The sequence below is a fragment of the Sceloporus occidentalis genome, unplaced genomic scaffold (genome assembly GCF_023333645.1).
Source record: "Sceloporus occidentalis isolate IW3139 unplaced genomic scaffold, rSceOcc1.0.p SCAF_3, whole genome shotgun sequence".
Lineage (NCBI taxonomy): Eukaryota > Metazoa > Chordata > Lepidosauria > Squamata > Phrynosomatidae > Sceloporus > Sceloporus occidentalis.
This window is the reverse complement of record NW_028316983.1, coordinates 247,922,393-247,936,467: the sequence shown is the minus strand read 5'-3', so window position 1 is coordinate 247,936,467 and position 14,075 is coordinate 247,922,393. Positions and strand designations below refer to the sequence as shown.

Here is a 14,075-nt window from a genome sequence, read left to right as displayed (position 1 = left end):
CACACATATATCTCTCTCTCTGTTGTGAGCCGCCTTGGGTCCCAATTTCTCACAGTGCGGACAGCTAAAGCGAATCAAAACAGCCCCAAAGCTACAGCCCCGCCCTTTCGGAGGAGGAGGAGGAGCGAGAGGCGTGGCCTAAGAGGAGGAGTGGGCGTGGCGTAGTCGCGTCAAACGTAACGCGAGGGCGGAGCCACTGCGGCGAGACTCTGGCGATTGGGTGGGGCACAGCCAATGAGAGTGGAGTTGCTCTCGGCGGACCAATGGAAAAAGGAGGGCCGGGTTTGGGGGCGGCCAATGAGCGAGGCGCTCGTCGGGCGGGAAATGGTGGCTGCTGAGGGAGGCGAAAGAGGCGACTGATGAGGCAAAATGGGCGGCGCGCGGGAGAGAGAGATCCGGCGTAAGTGAGGGATCGGGGAAAGAGATCCTTTCTCTCTCTCTCTCTCTCTCCTGAGGAGCCGCCTCATAGAAACAGAGCGGGGGAGGATTTAAGGGCATTTTGTGTGTGTGAGGAAAAGTTACTTTTTGGACTACAACTCCCAGAATCCCCCGCCAACCACGCGGTTCTGGGAGCTGTAGTCCGAAAAAAGTAACTTTTTCCTTTCCCAAGTCCTAGTGTGGGGTTTCCATAGGTTTTAGAGGCAGCTGTTTGAGGGGACGCTGGGAACTGCTGTCCAAAATAACTTTCCCTTTCCACAAGGTTTTAGAGAGTTGGCTGAGGGGGATTCTGGGAGATGTAGTCCAAAAAGGCAAAGTTTCTCTTCCAAAGCTCTAGTGTGGGGCTCTCCATAGGTTTTAGAGAGAGCTGGCTGAGGAGGATGCTGGGAACTGCAGTCCAAAAAAGTAACTTTCCTTTTCCAAGTTCTACTGTGAGGCTTCCATGGGTTTTAGAGAGAGCTGGCTGTGAGGGATGCTGGGGCCTGTAGTCCAAAAAAGTAGCCTTTCTTCTCCATCTTGGGAGATGCAGTCCGAAAAAGGGGACCTTTTCCTTTCCCAAGTTCTATTATAGGGCTCTTCATAGGTTCTAGAGACAGCCGACTGAGAGGGTCTTGTCAGCTGCAGTCTGAAACTAACTTCCCGCCCCGAGTTCCAGTCTCAGGCCGACAGAGTTCATGTCAAATCATGGTTTCTCACCCTGTATATGAGCTCTTAAGAGCGTATTGCAGTGATTTTATAGGGCTGTCTGTTAACTGTAGGGTTTTGCATTTTAAGACACTGCAGCCTTGAGGAGAGGCAGGAAAGAGATGCATGGTTTCTTATTCTCCTTCTCTTCCCTTGCCTTTCAGAGCTACAGAAGGACAAGGAGAAAGCCCAGCGCAAGGGGGACCGGAAGGAGGAGGCTGCCCTCTGTAACCAGCTGGGGGGCATCTTGGCGCGTCACGGTGAGGGTCCTCCAGGGGATGATGGTCCAGGCATCCAGGGGCTCAGTGGCTGAAACCTGTGGCTCAGGGGCTGCGAAGCTGCCACGACTAAAGAGTCCCCTGTGATTATTTAGGCTGCATCAATAGAAGTATAGTCTCTAGGTCAAGGGAAGTAAGAATGCCACTCTGTTCTGCTCTGGTCAGGCCTCACCTGGAATATTGTGTCCCGTTCTGGGCAAAACAATTCAAAAAGGATGTGGAGAAACTGGAGCCATGTGTCCAAAGGAGGGAGACTAAAATGGTGAAGGGTCTGGAAACCATGCCGCCCTATGAGGAACGAATTAAGGAGCTGGGGCTGTTTAGCCTGGAGAAGAGAAGGTTAAGAGGTGATATGAGAGCCCTGTCTAAGTAAGGGTGTCATATGGAGGATGGAGGAAGCTTGTTTTCTGCGGCTCTAGAGAATAGGACACAATGGAGTGATGGATGCAAACTCAAGGAAAAGAGATTCCAGCTCAACATTAGGAAGAACTTCCTGACAGTAAGGGCTGTTTCTCAGTAGAACACACTTTCCTTGGAGAGTGGTGGAGTCTCCTTCTTTGGAGGTCTTTAAACAAAGGCTGGATGGCCGTCTGTCGGGTATGCTTTGATTGAGAGTTCCTGCATGGCAGAATGGGATTGGACTGGATGGCCCTTGGCACCTCTTCCAACTCTAGGATTCTGTGATTACCCCACAAGACAAAACATGGTGCAGGTGAAGTCTCCCTTATCCAGAAATCCAAAATACTCCAAAATCCAAAATCTTTTTTCATGGGTGACTGAAATAGTGAGACCTTTGCTTTTTGATGGTTGCGTGTGTGTGTATATACACACTTGGCCCTCCACGTTTACAGCTTTGACTTTTGCAGCTTTGATTATTTCCGGGGTTTGATCAATATCTTCTCTCTCCAGCACAACTCTGCCAAATTTGACCATAGAGCTGTATTGGAAAACCTAACAGTTCCCAGAGAAAACATTTCTCTAGGCATTTGTAGGTCCTCCAGCCTGATTCTGTGATCACCTTCTGGCAGATGTTAACCATAAAGTTGCACTGGAAGACCTGGAGATTGCTAGAGGGGTGTTCTCTCAGGTAAAAAGAATAGTATTTTTTTATAGTGGGTTTTCCACATTCACGGGGGTCCTTCGCCCCAACCTCAGCAAATGTGGAGGGGCCACTGTATGTGTGTGTGTGTATAATGTATAGAAAGCCCAAATTATTTTCACGTTTCGACTAAGGTCTCTTCTCCAAACTATATCAGTATGTATATGCAAATATTCCACAATCCGAAAAATCCAAAACACTTTTGATCCCAAGCATTTCAGATAAGGAAGACTCAACCTATAGCAGAGAATTCAGTCTATGACTCCCATTCTGACATTTTGAGAGCCAAATGAGATGTTCTTGCCAGATGTCTGCTTGGTTTTACTATTTTAGGAAATCACACAGTGGGAGAAGCTGATTAACTGGTTTCTTAGCATCATTTTCTGCTGAAAATGTCCCTCCTTGCCCACATAACCTTTTCCCTGCCTTCTTCTGCTCCTAAGTGGAGTGTTTGACACTTCGATATTGTTATACACTTTCATGTGGACCCCAGCTTAGGACACCCCTTTCATAGGGTTTCTTTGCAAGACTGATTCAGAGAAGGTTTGCAGTCAGATTCCTCTGAACCTGAGAGAAGAGTGAGACTTGCCAAAGGTCACCCAGTGGGTTTCCATGGCTGAGCAGGGATTCAGACTCTGATCTCCCAGTCTAGAACAGTCCAGCACTCAAACCACACTGGATCCCTTTCTGACAACTGCTTGTCATCAACAGCAAAAAAGTGTTTTGCCACAGTGTTCCTTCTTTGATTCTAGTTCTCATTTTACAGATTTGGGGAAAGTGTGACTGAGCGTCCAAAGAGGCAGTGAGTGACCGAAGCCCCGAATCTCACTCTCAGCAACCTAGATGATGTGGCTCATAAGATTTTTGGGAGTCTATAGCAAGAAGGAGTGAAGGGCAGGCAGTCAGATCCCTTTTCTACTGCTCTTTGTTTTTGCTTTTCTCTCTGCTGTTCTTGTGGCTTCAAGTTTTTCACTGTTAAAGCCCTGACTGAGCTGCTGAGGATGCACATACGAAAAATGATCAGGAGGTGGCTTTTGGACTGAGGGGAGATCAGAAAGATGGGTTTTTGGAGAGCCCTGGTGGCGCAGTGGTTAAAATGCCTGTAGTGCAGCCATTCACTCACAAACTACAAGGTTGGGAGTTCAATGACAGCAAAAGGGCTCAGGCTCGACTCAGGCTTAAGTTCTTCTGAGGTCGCTAAAATGAGTACCCAGTTTGTTGGGGGTAGTTAGCTTACACATTGTAAACTGTTTAGGGAGTCCTTGAGTGCACTGATGATACAGAAAGATACTTGCTATTGCTGTTGCTATTTGAAGAAGTGTAATTGCAGAAGAGAGCCAGCGTGGTATAGTTGAATATCACTCTACAACTCTGGAGACCAGGGTTAAATTCCTGCTCAACCGTGAAAACCCTCTGGGTGACCTTCAGCAACTCACACTCTCTCAGCCTCAGAGGAAGGCAAAGGCAAACCACCTCTGAACAAAACGTGCCAAGAAATCCTACCTTAGGGTTGCCATAAGTCAGAAATGACTTAAAAGGCACAGAACAACAAAGAAATCTCAGAAACTGCTTTGTAGCAAGACATGCCAATCAAACTGAGTTGTGGCCTGCTCTCATAGTGAAGTTCTTTCTGCATTTAGAGTCTGTGCTTTGCTACTTGAGCTCTGGCCTTTCAGTTTTCTGCCGCCCCAGATACTTTGTTGTGCCTGTGGAGGAACTTATTTGAGGAGATACTAAGGGAGAACCTTCTGACCCAGTCGAACCTCAGCTCCTTGTGGTCACTATAGGGTGGTTTCTTTTCACTGCTGTTACCATAGTTTAGTAGGCCCAGCATAGCTGGTTCTTCTGTCCCCAACAGGGCGCTTCCATGAAGCACTGGAGGAGCACCGTCTGGAGCTGCGTCTGCTCGAGGGTGTGGATGATGTCATTGGCTGTGCAGTTGCCCACCGGAAAATCGGGGAATGCTTGGCTGAGCTGGAAAGCTATGAAGCTGCCCTGAAGGTAGGAAAGCCAGCAGAGGTGGGAGCTTGGTACTCTTGGCCAGCAGGTATGCGTAGGCAACTTAACAGAAGGGAGTAAATAAATCCTCATAAAGCACAGTAAAAAAGGGGGAAAGGAAGTGGAAGAAAGAGTTTAGTAACATATTCAGGAGTAAATTATTTCAGCATGAGTTTAGGGATGTCATTCCTTTTATTCATGCTGGTGGAGTACATTAACATTTGCCCAAGTGTTTAAGCAGGTATATAGATGTGGGGTGTGGAATAGTGGCCCTGGCTGTAAATCTTCAAAGAATTGTGTAAGATGATACAAGTCTTTCAAGTTCAGGTTGAGCTTCCCTTTTCTGGAATTCCAAAGCATTCCAAAACATGAGTATCTGCGATAGTGACATCTTTGGTGGTTCAATGTATGCAAACTTTGTTTCATGCACAAACTTATTAAAAATGTTGTATAAAATTGCCTTCCATTTGACACCACTTTAATTGCCCTGACTCCACCCTACAGAATCCTGGGACCCCAGGATTTCATAGGATGGAGCTACAGCACATAGAGTGGTGTCAAATTGCTTTATTTCTATAGTGTAGATGCACCCACAGAGTTGGAAGAGACCACAAGGACCATCCAGTCCAATTTCCTGCTATGCACGACACAGTCCAAACACTCCTGACAGATAGCTATCCAGCCTCTGTTTAAAAATTGATGTACAACCTCTTTTGTAGAGTTTGGATCTTGTCTTGGCAGAATGCTTGTCTTGTCTTTGGATCTCAGAATGTGGGTCTCTGGGGTACCCTGAGCAATTCCTGAGCCCTTTTGAAGCTCTTGGAGCAGGGCATCTACCAGAGGCCCAGGGAGTCCTTCCCCTTCATGCTTTTGTCTATATCTTGGCAGCACCAGCGCCGCCACCTGGAACTGGCCTGCTCTGTCTCTAGTCACATTGAGCAGCAGAGAGCCTGGGCCACCATTGGCAGGACCTACATGTTCATGGCTGAGAGCAACCAGTCAAGGGAAGCCCTGCAGGAGGCAGAGAAAGCCTTCATGAAGAGCCTAGCTATTGTGGAGGAAAAGCTGGAAGGTACTACATGCCAAACTGGGATGGGAAGTGGTAGGAGGAAAGGGCCATGCACAGTGCCATGGGTATGCTGTGCCATGCTATGAGCATTCAGAGGAAGAGCTGTGCCACAAGACAAAATGATGCAGTTTCAAGTAAAGCAAGGCCTCCGGTGCATGGTTAGAGCATCAAACTTGGTCTTTGGGTTCTGAAGTCAAGGTAGCTCTTCTCATACTGGGTCTGCCCTTGAAGAGTTTTCAGAAGCTATAGCCTGTGCAAAATGCAACAGCCAAACTGGTCATGTGTGCCTTTAGAAGCCATACTGTATATCACTGATATTGCAACAGTTCCACTGCCTTCAGGTTTGCTTCATTTCTTTTTTTACTGTATTTTAAAATTGATATAATGTATCAATATTAAAAATACAGCAATCAGTCCAAGTAAACAGGAATAGGATATAAATAAAAAGACAAAAAAGGAAAATATTTAAAATACCCATACATAATATTAGGATGAAGTCAGAGGCTCATATACATATTCATCACAAAATGTGTACTCAGTTTATTTGATGGATCTCAGTTCTCAGACTCATTCCTTTCCTCTTGATGATCACAGTTGAGTTTCTGCACATCATCTACTGAGTGCCCATCCTTCCACAAATTCCTCTGTGTAGATGGAGGTCCACTTGCATTACCTTCTAATTTGCTTCTGAGATCAAATCAAGGGCCTTGTAGAAAACACAAATGGACCTCCATCCACACAGAGGAATTTGTGCAGCTTGGGCCAGGATATCAGTGTCACTGCTTCCTCCAAGGAAAGTTTAGTATTCTATATGGCTTTGTTTTTGTTTGCGTGTTTGTTTTTGATTGACTTTTTAAATTGTTTTTAATCTGTTGTTAAGGAATTATCAATTTTATTGTGCATTGCATTGTAGCCCCGGTGAGCAGAAAAGCAATTTATTAAAAATTATTATAAGACTATCATTGTTGTTAATAATAATAATAATAATAATAAGACAAAGAAGATGAAGAAATATAATATAACTAATTTATTAAAGAAAAGAAAATAGTGCTTCCAGTAGTGACAGGAGCAGCGACTGTCACAAGGAAGCAATTGCTCTAGGAGCAACTCCAGACAGAATAATAATAATAATAATAATAATAATAATACATTTTATTTATAGACCGCTATTCCGCAATGATCATAGCGGTGTACAGTAAAAAATTGCAATACAATACAAAATTAATAAAAACTCTGAATGAAATTGTAATAGATAGCATCACAACTACACCGTTACAAAAAGTGATGCTCCTTGGAACAGACTACATGATCTGATGATGTCTCACTGATTCTTAAATAATGAATAGACTACAAATCACTGGTGGTCCAGAATTCCAGGCAATAACAGCTGGTGCACTGAAACGAGAATAATATTGATAATAGTATTTGTTGATTTCTAATCCTATAGCGAGGAGGCAGAACATAATGTTTCATGTCCTCCTTTTCCCTGGCAACTGTCAAATCCTGGGAGGACCCCTTCTGCTGTTGTGGTTGCTTACTAGTGGGGCAGGGGGCAATTCAGAGGAAGGAAGGAGCTGCTGGTCTCAACTTGTGGGAGGGGAGAAGTGAGGCTGGGTTTACAGTTTGAACACACCCTTTTTTTCCTTCCCCCTGGAGCCCAGTCCAGCATATCATACTCTGAATTGCTTTCCCTCCCTGATTTACTGATAAGCAGCACTATTGGAAGTTCCTTCTGAAGCTTGTCAAGTGTAGGGGAGGGGAGGGAGGTTTTGGACAAAATACAGTATGTACATGTTTCACTAACAGGATGCCACCCACTGAAGCACACCCAACCCCAAGTAAGGAGAGGGGCTCATTCCAGATACAGGGGAGTGTGGCTGTGGAGGGTTTGCAAAATGATTTACAACCTGCTCGCTAATAGCACACTTTTTACAGGGGAGGTGCCCCAGCGGGAGGCGAGCGAGATGAGGGCACGCCTCTACCTCAACCTTGGCTTGGTATATGATGGCCTGAAGAACCCAGCCAAGTACACTTACTACATCAAGAAGAGCATCTACATCTCAGAGTAAGGATTGGGTAGGGCCTGTGGGAGCTCTTCTCATCTTCCCTGAACACTCCCAGGATTACCTGAAATTAAGCAAAGGTTGGATCTAATTCACATTTGGGTGAGGGACAGTCACTTGGTAATACTGGGAATCTCAGGCCAGGCTAGGAAAGAACCCTACCTGAAACTGGGGAGCAGGTGCTGTCAGTCAGAGTTGATAATATTGGGCTAGATATACTCTAGAAAGAAAATCAACTCATTTGAGATGTGGTTTTGATACAGGAAGACAAGAAAAGGATTTCTATAAAGTAATTCCCTGTGTTCCTTCTCCATAGTACTTTGGGTTTCCTAAAAATTGATGGGTTGGAAAAATTTATGCATGTTTGGACATTTATTTTTCTTGATATATAGGCAATGGAAAATTTCCTCTGAATAAATCTTGCCAAGAAAACCCTATGATAGGTTTGCCTTGGGGTCGCCATGTCGGAAAAAACCTGAAGGCACACAACAACATTTATAAATATTTTGAGTATCTTAAAATGGGACACTTCATCCAATTCACTATCATGCTCTCATTTTGCTTAGTGGTAGTTTTTACTAAGACATAGCTGTATTAATCTGTTGCAGCTTAAAGAGATATAAAGGAAACTATAGGATAGGGTCACTATAAGTTGGAGTCAGCTCGAAGCCACTGGGAGCCAGTGTGGCATATCATTTGGGTGTTGGACTAAGGAATCCTCATGCAGCCACAGCAATCCCCTGGGTCACACTCTCCCAGCCTTAAAAGAAGGCAATGGCAAACGTCTTCTGAAGAAATCTTGCCAAGAAAACTGTAGCATAGGCTCAACAGAAGTCAACAGACTTGACTTGAAGACACAGTACAACAATTATTACTAAAGAATTTTAGGAATACAGTATAACCCCCATACTTGTGGAACTACTACCCATGGTTTCACTTACCTGTGACCAAGAAAATATGGTCTTTCTAGGTATCTGGAGGTCCTCCAGTGAGGCTCTGATCAACTTCTTGCAGAAATACAGCGTTCACAATTATCTGATATTCACTATTTGCTATAACTCTGGGAATTTATCCCCCGCAGCTATGGGGGTCGCACTTTAATTGCTGTTTGGTTTTTCTCTGGAGAAACTAACCACTGGAAATTTTAGTGGGGGAATTTGCCACACAACTTCTTGGTTGGCAGTCTCGCTCTGCCCAGGAGAAACAATAGGCTCTGGTTAGGTTAGCTTCTGCTAAAGCTCTGTTTTTGACAGCAGCCTCTCCAAAAACCCCAGATTCACAGTCTTTGGTGTGTATGAGTTAGTTAGCCAGCTCTGATAATTTGTTCATGCTCAGAGATGTTGTCAAGACACTGTACAGGGGTGGGAACTCATGCATCCTATGGAAGAGAAGGCCAGCATACCTTGGTTTAAGGCTCAGAGTGATTGCAGTGATGTCTGGAGAGCTTTCAAAGCCTGTGAGCTGGAGGAGGGGTTAGTTTGAGAGGAATAAGCAGAATTTGACAGATGCATTGAGCTGGGCTATATAGTAATGGAGGAATCTCTCTCCCCACCACCCCAGGCAGACTCAGCTGTTCGAAGACCTGTATCGTGCCTATTACAACTTAGGCAACATCCACCTGCGGGAAGGCGAGCATTCGAAGGCTATGCGTTGCCTGGAACGGGCGCGTGAGTGTGCCTGCAAGATGAAGGAAAAGTACATGGAAAGTGAATGTTGTGCAGGCATTGCCCAAGTAAGTGGGAGACAGACCACAGTTTGTTGAATCAGTCAGAAAACCTTGCTGGGGTCCTATGGGGAGAGTATGAGTAGTGATGTGGCTTTTCTGGAAGAAGTATGTTAACAGATTTAGCATGCTTAGTTTAAATTGTATTCAAACACCTTCAAAGCTTTATGCAGAAATTATTTTATTGGAATATTTGTAATGTAAAGAGAATAACATACTTCCATTATATTTAACAAAAAATGATTACACCTAATAACATTTTGGGACATATAACCAAAGAGAGCTGTTTCTGATCTTATGTCAACAGTTTCACTGAGCCACTGGGTTCATATTACAAGAAAGGTGGTTCTTACTAAAGATTTTGGCTTGCAGGGGGTTGGACTACATGACCCATGGGATTCTTCCCAGTTCTGTGATCAACCTGGGCTTGCTCAAAAGCTCCTTGGGGGTGGAATGGGGATTATCTCTCTGCTTTGGTCAGGTCTCACCAGGAATACTGTGTCCAGGTCTGAGCACCACAGTTTGAGAAGCTGGAGTGTGTCCAACAGAGGGGCCACCAAAATGGTGAAGGGTCTGGAAACCATGCCCTCTGAGGAGACACTTAGGGAGTTGGGTATATTCAGCCTGAAGAAGAGAAGGTTAAGAGGTGATATGCTAGCCCTGTTTAAGTATTTGAAGGGATGTCATATTGAGGATGGAGCAAGCTTGTTTTCTGTTGCTCCAGAGAATAGGACCCAGAGCAATGGATGCAAGCTACAGGAAAAGAGATTGCACCTCACATTAGGAAGAACTTCCTGACAGTAAGGGATGTTCGACAGTGGAACACACTCCTTCAGAGTGTGATGGAGTCTTCTTCTTTGGAGGTTTTTAAACAGGCTGGATGGCCATCTGTCAGGAGTGCTTTGGTCCTGTGGTCCTGCATGGCAGCAGGTTAGCCAGATGACCTTTGTGGTTTCTTCCAACTCTATGATTCTGTGATTCCCCTCCCCATGCCCTGTTCATAAAATGTAATTGTCAGTAAAACCTTCTTTTAGGGAGAAGCCTGGGGGTGCTTTACTGACATCTCAGTCACTCTGTATCCTTGCCCTTCCAATGTGGTCCCTAGGCTCTGGAGGTAGAATCCATATCCAGTCTTACATGCCATCCCTTGGCAGCCTCTTGGCATGTCTTCCTAGCAGTGGCTGTACCTGTGGCCACTTTGCGGCTGGGGTTTCTGTGATTAGGGTGCCCCGTTGTCTCTGCTCCTTCCTGGCAGCTTCTTGAGGGAGGGCATTGAGCCCTTTACTGTGGGTTCTGGCCTGTCTTGACACACTGCATCCCGCTGCAGGTGCTGCTGAGCCTGGGGGACTTTGTGGCAGCCAAGCGGTCTCTGAAGAAGGCCTACAGGTTGGGCTCCCAGCAACCTCAGCAGCGGGAGAACATCTGCCACAACCTCCGCTATGGTGAGTGTGTGTGTGTGGTGGGGACCTTCTTTGTCTCAGAAGTACTGTCTAATGGGAGTTCAAAATAGTTACAAAGACTTTTTTGTATCCTGAGGGTTTACTTTAGAAACCAGTGAGTTCCTCTGGCTTATGCTCAACAATTTCAGTAAGGCTTTTAACAAGTCCCTCATGATTTTCTTGAAGGCAAGCTAGTGCACTGTGGGCTAGACAGTGCTACTCTTAGATGGACTCATAAATGTTTGAGGGACAGGAAAGGAGGAGGAATAGCACTATATGTCAGAGATATTTACACCAGTGAAGAGATCCTGGACATCAATCATGGAAGCCAGGTGGAGAGCATCTGGATAAGAATCAAAGGGGAGGGAAACAACAAGGGTGTTACGGTGGGAGTCTACTACAGACCCCCAAGTCAGACTGAGGAATTGGATGATATCTTTCTAGAACAGATGACCACACAGTCAGAAAAGAGAGATGTAGTAGTGATGGGCGACTTCAACTATCCTGATATTTGCTGGAAGTCAAACTCAGCAAAATCCTCAAGGCCTAGCAAATTCCTCACTTGCCTGGAAGACAATTTCATGGTCCAAAAGGTGGAAGAGGCAACAAGGGGGTCAGCTATTTTAGATCTGATCCTAACCAACAAGGATGACTTGGTTAATGGGGTGCAAGTGGTGGGATCATTAGGTGGAAGTGACCATGTTCTCCTGGAGTTTGTAGTACAGTGGAAAGGAGAAGCCAGGCATAGTCAGACACGCATCCTAGACTTTAGGAGAGCGGATTTCAGTAAACTTAGAGAAGTATTGAGGGCGATTCCATGGTCAGAAATACTAAAAGATAAAGGAGTTCAGGACGGATGGGACTTTCTCAAAAGGGAGATACTGAAGGCACAATTTCAAACAGTTCCAGTGAGAAAGAAAAACGGGAGGTGTCTCAAGAAACCAGGATGGATGACTAAGGAACTTTCAACCGAGCAAAGTTTGAAACAGAACATGTATAAGAAATGGAAAAAGGGGGAAATCACGAAAAAGGAATTCAAAGAAATAGCAGGCATGTGTAGGGTAAAGTCAGAAAAGCTAAAGCGCAGAATGAACTCAGGCTTGCTAGAGAGGTTAAGAACAATAAAAAGGGCTTTTTTGGATATGTCTGCAGCAAGAGGAAGAAGAAGGAAACGGTAGGGCCACTGCGTGGAGAAGATGGCAAAATGCTAACAGAAGACAGAGAAAAGGCAGAATTACTCAACACCTTCTTTGCCTCAGTCTTCTCAGAAAAGGCAAAGGGTGCTCAACCTGAGGATAATGGAGCAGAGGACAGAATAGGGGAATTTCAGCACAGAATAAGTAAAGAGATAGTAGAGGAACACCTTGTTAATCTAAATGAATTTAAGTCTCCGGGACCAGATGAACTCCATCCAAGGGTATTAAAAGAACTGGCAAAAGTAATATCGGAGCCATTGGCAATCATATTTGAAAACTCCTGGAGAACAGGAGAGATCCCAGCAGACTGGAGGAGGGCAAACGTTGTCCCCATCTTCAAAAAGGGGAAAAAAGAGGATCCCAACAATTACCGTCCAGTTAGTCTGACATCAGTTCTAGGAAAGATTCTGGAGCAGATCATTAAACAGAGAGTCTGTGAACATCTAGAAGGCAATGCCATAATCACAAAAAGTCAACATGGGTTTCAGAGAAAGAAGTCATGCCAGACAAATCTAATCTCTTTCTTTGATAAAATTACCAGCTTGGTAGATGAAGGGAATGCTGTGGATATAGTAGATCTTGATTTCAGTAAGGCCTTTGACAAGGTTTCCCATGACATTCTTGCAAACAAGCTTGTAAAATGTGGGCTAGACAAAGTAACTGTTAAATGGATCTGTAATTGGTTGACCGGCCGAACCCAAAGGGTGCTCAACAATGGCTCCTTTTCATCCTGGAGAGAAGTGACCAGTGGGGTCCCACAGGGCTCTGTCCTGGGCCCAGTGCTATTCAACATCTTTATCAATGACCTGGATGACAGAATTGGGAGCATACTTATCAAATTTGCAGATGACACCAAATTAGGGGGAATAGCTAATACCCCAGAGGACAGGATCAAGATTCAAAATGACCTGAATAGACTAGAAAGCTGGGCCAAAGCTAACAAAATGAAATTCAACACGGAGAAATGTAAGGTATTGCACTTAGGGCGGAAAAATAAAATGCACAGATATAGGATGGGTGACACCTGGCTGAATGAAACTACGTGTGAAAGGGATCTAGGAGTCCAAGTAGACCACAAGTTGAACATGAGTGAACAGTGTGATGCGGCAGCTAAAAAGGCCAATGCTATTTTAGGCTGCATCAATAGAAGTATAGTGTCTAGATCAAGAGAAGTAATAGTGCCACTGTATTCTGCTTTGGTCAGGCCCCACCTAGAATATTGTGTCCAGTTCTGGGCGCCACAATTCAGAAAGGACATTGAGAAACTGGAGCGTGTCCAAAGGAGGGCGACAAAAATGGTGAAGGGTCTGCAAACCATGCCCTATGAGGAACGACTTAGGGAGCTGGGGATGTTTAGCCTGGAGAAAAGAAGGTTAAGAGGTGATATGATAGCCCTGTTTAAATATTTGAAAGGATGTCATATTGAGGAGGGAGCAAGCTTGTTTTCTGCTGCTCCAGAGAACAGGACCCGGAACAATGGATGCAAGCTACAGGAAAAGAGATTCCACCTGAACATTAGGAGGATCTTCCTGACAGTAAGGGCTGTTCGACAGTGGAATGCACTTCCTCGGAAGGTGATAGAGTCTCCTTCCTTGGAGGTCTTTAAACAGAGGCTGGATGGCCATCTGTCAGGGATGCTTTGAATTGGATTTCCTGCATGGCAGGGGGTTGGACTGGATGGCCCTAGTGGTCTCTTCCAACTCTACGATTCTATGATTCTATGACAGAACCCAGGGACTGCTTACCAGTTGTTAAGGGTGGTAGACTTTCCTTCTTTGGAGGCTTTCAAACAGAAATTGAATGGACATTTTTCAGGCTTGCTTTAGTTGTTTATTCCTACATGGCAGCGATGAGACTAGATGATCCTTGCAGACCCTTCCAAATCTAAGATTCTGTGGTTATTCTTCATCCTGGAGGGAAATGACGAGGGGTGCTTCAGAGTTCTATCTTGGGTCCAGTGTTCAACATCTTTATAAATGACTTAGGTTCTCAGACTTTGGCCCTCTAGGTGTTTTGGATTTCAGATCCCAAAATTCTGTCTTTAAGGTTAGGTACTATAGCTAGGCAAGAAGATATGATAGCCCTCTT

At 45.0% G+C, this 14,075-nt stretch overlaps 1 protein-coding gene across 2 annotated transcripts in view; it reads left to right on the top strand.

The window, feature by feature from the left end:
- The first annotated feature begins 251 nt into the window (after nucleotides 1-251).
- Nucleotides 252-14,075, top strand: part of TONSL (tonsoku like, DNA repair protein) — a 42,883-nt gene continuing 29,059 nt past the window's right edge. For both annotated transcript variants that reach the window (XM_089518142.1, XM_089518141.1), the window contains exons 1-7: nucleotides 252-400; nucleotides 1,287-1,382; nucleotides 4,358-4,500; nucleotides 5,386-5,569; nucleotides 7,502-7,631; nucleotides 9,190-9,361; nucleotides 10,680-10,794. In XM_089518142.1, the coding sequence (XP_089374268.1) occupies nucleotides 370-400; nucleotides 1,287-1,382; nucleotides 4,358-4,500; nucleotides 5,386-5,569; nucleotides 7,502-7,631; nucleotides 9,190-9,361; nucleotides 10,680-10,794 (871 nt within the window). In that variant the 5' untranslated portion in view covers nucleotides 252-369. The remainder of the gene's footprint in view (nucleotides 401-1,286; nucleotides 1,383-4,357; nucleotides 4,501-5,385; nucleotides 5,570-7,501; nucleotides 7,632-9,189; nucleotides 9,362-10,679; nucleotides 10,795-14,075) is intronic.